The 8,277-nt window shown below is 50.1% G+C and overlaps 1 protein-coding gene and 1 pseudogene across 1 annotated transcript; one reads left to right on the top strand and one right to left on the bottom strand.

Annotated features, from left to right (window-relative positions):
* Positions 1 to 2,415: 2,415 nt before the first annotated feature.
* On the bottom strand, positions 2,416 to 3,358 carry LOC123081617 (potassium/sodium hyperpolarization-activated cyclic nucleotide-gated channel 2). The gene has a single exon (XM_044504165.1). The coding sequence runs from the start codon at positions 3,327 to 3,329 to the stop codon at positions 2,754 to 2,756; it is 576 nt and encodes a 191-aa protein (XP_044360100.1). The 5' UTR covers positions 3,330 to 3,358; the 3' UTR covers positions 2,416 to 2,753.
* A 133-nt stretch (positions 3,359 to 3,491) lies between these two features.
* Positions 3,492 to 5,919, top strand: LOC123083706 (disease resistance protein PIK6-NP-like; annotated as a pseudogene).
* Positions 5,920 to 8,277: the final 2,358 nt, after the last annotated feature.

The following is an 8,277-nucleotide window of genomic DNA, read 5'->3' as shown; positions in this document are numbered from 1 at the left end:
GAAATATGCCCTAGAGGCAATAATAAAGTTATTATTTATTTCCTTATATCATGATAAAAGTTTATTATTCATGCTAGAATTGTATTAACCGGAAACATAATACATGTGTGAATACATAGACAAACAGAGTGTCACTAGTATGCCTCTACTAGACTAGCTTGTTAATCAAAGATGGTTATGTTTCCTAACCATGGACAAAGAGTTGTCATTTGATTAACAGGATCACATCATTAGTTGAATGATCTGATTGACATGACCCATTCCATTAGCTTAGCACCCGATCGTTTAGTATGTTGCTATTGCTTTCTTCATGACTTATACATGTTCCTATGACTATGAGATTATGCAACTCCCGTTTGCCAGAGGAACACTTTGTGTGCTACCAAACGTCACAACGTAACTGGGTGATTATAAAGGAGCTCTACAGGTGTCTCCAAATGTACATGTTGGGTTGGCGTATTTCGAGATTAGGATTTGTCACTTCGATTGTCGGAGAGGTATCTCTGGGCCCTCTCGGTAATGCACATCACTTAAGCCTTGCAAGCATTGCAACTAATGAGTTAGTTGCGGGATGATGTATTACATAATGAGTAAAGAGACTTGCCGGTAACGAGATTGAACTAGGTATAGGATACCGACGATCGAATCTCGGGCAAGTAACATACCGATGACAAAGGGAACAACGTATGTTGTTATGCGGTCTGACCGATAAAAGATCTTCGTAGAATATGTAGGAGCCAATATGAGCATCCAGGTTCCGCTATTGGTTATTGACCGGAGACGTGTCTCGGTCATGTCTACATTGTTCTCGAACCCGTAGGGTCCGCACGCTTAAGGTTACGATGACAATTATATTATGAGTTTATGCATTTTGATGTACCGAAGGTTGTTCGGAGTCCCGGATGTGATCAGGACATGACGAGGAGTCTCGAAATGGTCGAGACATAAAGATTGATATATTAGAAGCCTATGTTTGGATATCGGAAGTGTTCCGGGTGAAATCGGGATTTTACCGGAGTACCGGGAGGTTACCGGAACCCCCCGGGAGGTATATGGGCCTTAGTGGGCCTTAGTGGAAGAAGAGAAGAGGCAGCCAGGGCTGGGCCGCTCGCCCCTCACCCCTAGTCCGAATAGGACAAGGAGAGAGGGGGTCGGCGCCCCCCTCCTTCTCTCTCTTTCTCTCTTTTCCCACCCCACGAAACCTATTCCAACTAGGAAAGGGGGGGAGTCCTACTCCCCTCCTACTCCCAGAGGGAGTAGGACTCCTCCTGGCGCGCCACACCTTGGTCGGCCGGCCCCCCTCCCTTGAACCTTTATATACAGAGGCAGGGGCACCCCTAGAGACACAAGTTGATCCACGTGATCATAATCTTAGCCGTGTGCGGTGCCCCCTTCCACCATAGTCCTCGATAATATTGTAGCGGTGCTTAGGCGAAGCCCTGGGACGGTAGTACATCAAGATCATCACCACGCCGTCGTGCTGACGGAACTCTTCCCCGACACTTTGCTGGATCAGAGTCCGGGGATCGTCATCGAGCTGAACGTGTGCTAGAACTCGGAGGTGCCGTAGTTTCGGTGCTTGATCGGTCGGGCCGTGGAGACGTACGACTACATCAACCAAACGCTTCCGTTCTCGATCTACAAGGGTACGTAGATCATACTCTCCCCTCTCGTTGCTATGCATCACCATGATCTTGCGTGAGCGTAGGAAATTTTTTGAAATTACTACGAAACCCAACATCTCCCAGATGCAGAGGTCGGGGGTCATCTTCCTTTTCTAAAAAAAGTAAGTTGTGGCCATTCAGGACATGTGCCTCAAATTGTTAGCCATCGATTATTTATAGGGGCAAACCGGAGATAATTAATTTACAAGAAGTAAATTAAAAACCATCATGGTTTTGTAATAAAAATGCAAAAATTTGACTCAAGTGTATAACTTGAAAATGCTCAACCTCAATTGTGGGAACATAACACATTGAAGATCATACAGATCTAATAGTAATATAGTCTGCACATGGGCAATAGATGCAACTCATTACCTTGTGTTTTCCTAATATAATGAGGGAGATGTTATTGTCAAAAATTTACAAGTTTGTTGTGCGGGAGAAATCAATCTCGACCGATGTGACATGTTCATGAAGGATGACAATGTGGTAAACACATAGAACATATCATCTCCGATGAAAAACTGGTAATTTATTTATATTACATATTGCGTAATATAAATACATCTCAATGTTGCAAAATTAATATATTTCAAGAAGATGGCTCGAAATCATTAGTGTGAATCTCAAATTGCTAAGGATGACACTTTGAATTTTGCATATGTATTTACAAGAAATTGAAAATCTCAATTGCAAATGGACGTATTAATCTCAACATGTGGTTAACATGAAAATAAATACATCATAGAAATATTTCGGAATACCTTGTATTCAACGGAGAAACAGTACTACAGAGGTACTGAATTTATCTTTGCAAGAGATAAAGAAAATCTCAATTGCAAATAATAGATGTAATTAATCTCAACATGTAAGAAACTTGGAGATATATTACATCAACATATTATATGGAATACATAGTACTCAACATATTTACAATACTGAAATTTAAGTACTGTAATTAACAGTGTCTAAAACAGAGTTAAACCACTGTTAATAGAACAAAATGCGAATTAATCAAGAAAATATAGGATTAATTCAGCAGGATTTAAAATGGACCGAGAACACAAGGGCCTGCCGGCCCATACGGCCTTACAGGCGGCCCAGCCCCACCGCCTGGAGTGGATAAGGCAGGGGGAGACCTCGGGAGCAACCGCTCCTCCGATCCCCGCTGCCGGCGGCCGTCTCATCAGCGAGGAGCGGGAAAACCCGGCGAGTCGTCATCTCCGCTGCAGGGAACCACGCCGGAGGGCCAGCCGAGGGCTGTTCCTCGGGCGCCGCCTGCGCGGATGCGAGCCGAGGGCCGCGTCGCCGTCGCCGCTGCGGGGAGCCACGCCGGAGGGCGCCGCCGCGTTGCCCAGCCACAGTTCGGAAGACCAAGAGCGTGCTAGAGGGCGCGTGGCCTGGCGGCAGGGCGGCCGGCGTAGCGCGGCGCACGGCCGGGCGCGGGGCTCGGCATGGCGGCCGGGATTGGGGTGCGGCGTGGCGCGGTGCAGGCGCCACGGGCGGGGCGCGGCCACAGCCTGGAGCGGGAGTGGGCGGGCTTGACCGCGGAGGCCGGGACGCGGCGTAGAGGCCGGTGAGCGGCGCGGGGGCCGGGCGGCAAGACGAGGCGGAGCAGGCACGGCCAGGCTCGGCCGCGGAGGCCGGTGAGCGGCGCGGGGGCATTTATACAAGGAGAAGGGATGCGATGAAGAGGCATCCGTTCGGGACAGATGGCAGTTTTTTTTTTTGAAAGTGGGAGAGATGGCAGTTACAAGGGGAGATTTACCCCATAATTAACACACGTTAATTAAACTCTAACACAAACCACACAGCGGACCTTAACAGATGAAAAGGTCCAGTGTGTCATATGTTGCTTATTTCTGGTTGGCTGCTGCTCGCTGGCAGTTGAGTAAATGTGTAGCAATCAACGTTTTACCGTGGTTCAGACGTCTGGTCCAGGAGAGCTCATTGCTCATCCAGTATTACACTCGCGCGCCCACTGCGTGTTCATTTCCTTTGGTTTTCCCACTTCATTCTCCACGCAAAGCAGACGACACGTCGAGCAGGAAGACGGACGCCCAGGGCGCGATCGACTCGCTGCTGGGCCGCCTCACCACGGTCCTTGTCAGCGAGGCGCAGCTGCTGGGGGGCCTCCGCGGCGACGTCGAGTTCATCAGCGACGAGATGGAGAGCATGAACGGCCTGCTCATGCACCTTGCCGAGTCCCACAACCGCGACAGCCAGGTCCGGGCATGGATGAAGCAAGTGGCTGGCCTCAGCCGCGACTGCGAGGGCAACGTCGAGCTCTACGCCCAGTACGTCGGAGGTGCTGGCCCTGGCGCCAGAAAGGGCGTCCTGGGCTCCTTGCTCCGGATGCTCCGCTTTGTGCACGGAAGGTGTACGAGCACCCGTACGTGGTGAGCAAGTTCGACCACATGATCTGGGTCAACAATGGAGGGCTCAACAGAGAATATCACGAGGTATGTAAGGAGATACTAGAACAACTACAACACAAGTTCCCTAGATCATACGAAAGCATTATTGGCAGTTTTAACCAAGTGCTACCACAGCACCCTTGCAGCGAAGCTCTTCCTTCATCTACTCTATGTCAATCCCCACAGGGCTACAGCGGAACTGGAAACCCTATGCCGTGTCCTAGAGGAGAACAGAAACAATACTGCTAAGACGATGCTTATGGTCTGCTACAACGAGCTCCCTAGTCGTCACAAGAGCTGCTTGATGTACCTTCAATCTTTCCTCAAGGCCACATAACCATGAGAGCTGATCTGCTGAGGAGGTGGGTCTGTGAAGGACTGATAACCAAAAGAAGCGCAGGGACGAGCACGCTGCATGATCAGGCCGAGCGCATCTTCGACTCACTGGTCACTCGAGGGTTCATATGTCCAGGAGAAATCAGTGATGCAGGAAAGATCCAGAGCTTTACATTGAATCCTGTTGTTCATGAGTTCATCACTACAGATGTAGGCTTCGTCGATACATCATCACGGCCTGAGCTAGCTCACCGCTTCTCCACCAACAGTGGGGTAGCAATACAGGAAGAATCTCCTTCTGAATCCGATCCATCCGGCCATGGCATCTTAACTACCATTGAGTCTCTGTCTGAATCTGCTCAATGGCAGTTTCTGAAGGTGCTGGATCTTCGAGGCTGCAAAGGGCTGCAGAAGAAGCATCTAAACAGTGTTTGCAATTGCAAGATACTGCTGCTCAAGTACCTGAGCCTCAGGAACACAGATGTCGTTGAACTGCCGAAGGACATTGAGAAGTTGCAGTGCCTGCAGACATTGGATATCCGGCAGACAGCGGTACGGGTACTTGCCACAAAATCTGTTATGCTTCCAATGCTAAAGCATCTGCTTGCTGGGAAGAGAGACTCTCCGACTCCAAGCAACGACTCTGATACTGATAGGTTCGAAGAGTCGTTTGCGGCGGTGCACCTTCCCAGGAGCATCCGAAGAATGGAAAAACTCGAGGTGCTCTCCCATGTTGAAGTTGCCCACAGTGATGATCTGACTGATGTTGGCAAGCTGCTACGTCTCAGAAAGCTTGGGGTGATTCTCCAGGGTAAGAAAGAAGAACTGGAACTTCTGATCCAGCAGGTTGAAAAATTGTGTGGTTGCCTCCGCTCCCTGTCAATCCAGATGGACCAGCAGACGAAAAGCGAGGGCGAATTGCCCTCACCAGTCACCTCCAAGAAATCTCCAGAGCCTGAACATCCACGGCATCACAGGTGGGCTTTACCTGTGGATTGCAGGGCATGATCAACTCACTAAGATAACACTGAGTGAGACCGGCCTTGGGGAAGAGGCGCTAAGCATCCTTGGCCAGCTTAGCATCTTGCGCTGCCTCAGGCTTCGACGCAAGTCTTACATCGAGAGCCAACTCAAGTTCAAGGTAGGAGAGTTTAAGAGCCTCAAGTCTCTAGTTGTCGAGGGCAGCAACATCACCAGCATCACCTTTGAGGTTGGGGCAGCTCCTAAGCTTGAGCTGATCGTCTGCTCATTTGTCTCCATGGAAATTCCTTCTGGACTTAATCGCCTTCCCAAGTTGAAGAAGCTTTTACTCAAAGGTGACATCTGCGACATAGACTCAGTCAAAGAAGAAATTAAAGAGCATCCCAACCATCCTGAACTGAAGTACAATGGACAGCTGCAACGCTATGAAGCTGGAACTGCATCTGCAAGTGCTGCCTCAACTCCGTGAGCAATCGATCAACCACTATCCATCACACAAAGCTCAAGCCGATACATCTGGTTCATTTATCCCTGAATAAAGGTGCAGCTGAAGAAGATTGTGGACCTCTTCTTCCGGCTGCCATGTATGTTTGTTTGCCGTTCTTCTGCATGTGTGTTTGTTTGCTTTGATTTTCTATTATCGCTGGACCTGGATTTTGTTATGTGCATGCCTTAGCCGTATCGCATGGTTTATTTATGGCTTGGTATATGATTTGTGTGGAACTCTGCTACTACTATCTTTGATCATGCTTGTCATGAGTCAGCAACTCTGCTACTGCTATCTTTGATCATGCTTGCCTGGTTATCTGGTGATGGAATCTGTGTGCCGTGTACAAGTTGGTGGGAGAAAACACCAAGGATTGGTTATCTGAAATTATTGCAGGTCCTGAATGGACATCTCACTGTTTCTCACTGCTGCCTCGTGGCTAGAATTATGGTCATACTCTGCATCCTTTTGCTCTGTGCGTTTCCTTTTCAGCACACCAGTGTGGCCTCAGTGGTAAGATCAACCTCACCTTTGTCTTTTTGATTGAATTGAGACAAGGGGCTTCCCATTGGTTTCCACTAGAGAAACTACAGCACCACATTGTCAGTACTATGGAAGTGGCAAAGGTGCAGGCAAGACAGGGGAGACGCAAAGAAGGCGCGGCGAAAGCGTAAAGTCATCGCGGGAGCGTTTGAATTCGAATGTGTGCGTGACGAGCCGTGAGCCTTGTAATGGTGTGGGCCGTGGGCCGTGTGGGTGCGGGCGTCACTCGCGAGTATATAAGCGAGGTGTGTCGTTGTGGATAGGTATCGAATATTTGAAATGAAATATCCTGAGCCACAGGCTCCTCTTCCTTCTCTCGCTGTCTTCTCCTAGCTTCTCACCTCTCTGCTAGCCTCTGAGATCCTACCCTACCCTTCCTCGCCGCCGGCGAACTCTTACCACCCCTAGGTCGTGACACACATGTTCTTTGGAACAAGTTGACACCAGACAATCTGCACAAAAGGAACAGGGCGGCGCAGCTCGAGCTGAGTTCTGAGTGCGAAACTGTTTTCTAGGTGTCCAATGCCGCTGGCCACGGCGTCAACGGCAGAGATGGACCGAGTTTGCGACGGCACGGCCACGACGGCGCCGGCGGCAGGTCATCCAGGAGGGTGCGGACGATTTGGAGCAGAGAATAGGAGGACTTGTGGCTGCCTACGCCCTAAGCTGAGTTCTTTTTTTTAGGGTTTTTTTTAGCGGTGGACCGGCCGTTCCCGGGCCGCATCAACGAGAAGGCTTTCCTCGAGGTGAAATGTGAGCGATGTCCAGAAGCCCAGCTCAGGCCAGAAAAATATAAAGAAGAAAGTATACTTTCCCCCCTCAAATCTGCTTCGATGGATCAAATTTCCCCTGAACTCTAAAACCGGATCAATCGCCCCCTGAACTTTGCAAAACCGGATAAATATCATCCGGAGCGGTTTTGAAAGGAATTGAAGGTGGTTTTCTTACCAATGATCGTTAATGATGCTGACCGGGCAGCGGCAAGGGACAGTTTGGGGTTAAATTTCCCCATTTTCTTGACCTTCTTTTTTGCCTCTGTTGGCCATCCGCCGGCGTCAAATTCCTAACCACCGTTGCTTCCCAACCGCCCTGACTTCGCCTACGAGCTCTCGATGAGCGTGCGCCCCTCTTACCTTCTTCCCCGTCCGATTCCCTCAGTCGTAGCGTCGCCCCGCTCGAGCTGGAGCTCGGCCGGCATGGCCATGGCCGAGATCGGCCGTGCCTGCGCCCGCCCAGCCACACCGCGCGCCTAGCCTACAACCGCCCTTGGCCGCGACCCCGTAGCTTCGCAAACGCGCGCGCCCTCCCCTTGCCAGCCGTGCTCGGGCGAGCGTTGCTTTCCTGGCATCTCGTATGGTGCCGGACGGAAAGGAACAAGGACGACTACATAGTGAATAAGTGGGGCTCTGCATGTAGTAATAGCGCTTGGAATTGGTTGGGATCAAAATCGCATGACGAAAATTACGTGAATCCTAACGCATCACATGAACAACAAAATTGACAGGGAAGCAAAGACCGAATTAATAGAACAAAATCGCATGATGCAAGTAGCGGCCGAAAGCACGACCGGGGTGGGCGTCGTACGAGTTCCTTCCGGCAGTGTGCCACCTCTGCCGCCGCTGTCGTGTGTGAGAAGATTTACACGGAAGCAAGACAGCGGCAGGAGTGACGACAACGACGACGTCTGCATCGGCGAGATCACGATGGGACTTGCAGCATTGATCTGAACCTGTACGACGTGGTGGAGCTTGATGGATTGCTCAAGGACCGGATTTCATGGCGAATCTTTCACCGCCACGTCAACATCATTACTTGTCTAGTTAGTGATTACCAGGCCAGTCAACATCCT

Source organism: Triticum aestivum, chromosome 4A, assembly GCF_018294505.1.
Source record: "Triticum aestivum cultivar Chinese Spring chromosome 4A, IWGSC CS RefSeq v2.1, whole genome shotgun sequence".
Classification (NCBI taxonomy): domain Eukaryota; kingdom Viridiplantae; phylum Streptophyta; class Magnoliopsida; order Poales; family Poaceae; genus Triticum; species Triticum aestivum.
This window is presented reverse-complemented; position numbering and strand designations above follow the sequence as displayed.

Coding starts and splice junctions, on each gene's coding strand:
- LOC123081617 (XM_044504165.1), bottom strand. CDS start 3,329: ATGCCCCCGCGCCGCTCACCGGCCTCCGCGGCCGAGCCTGGCCGTGCC.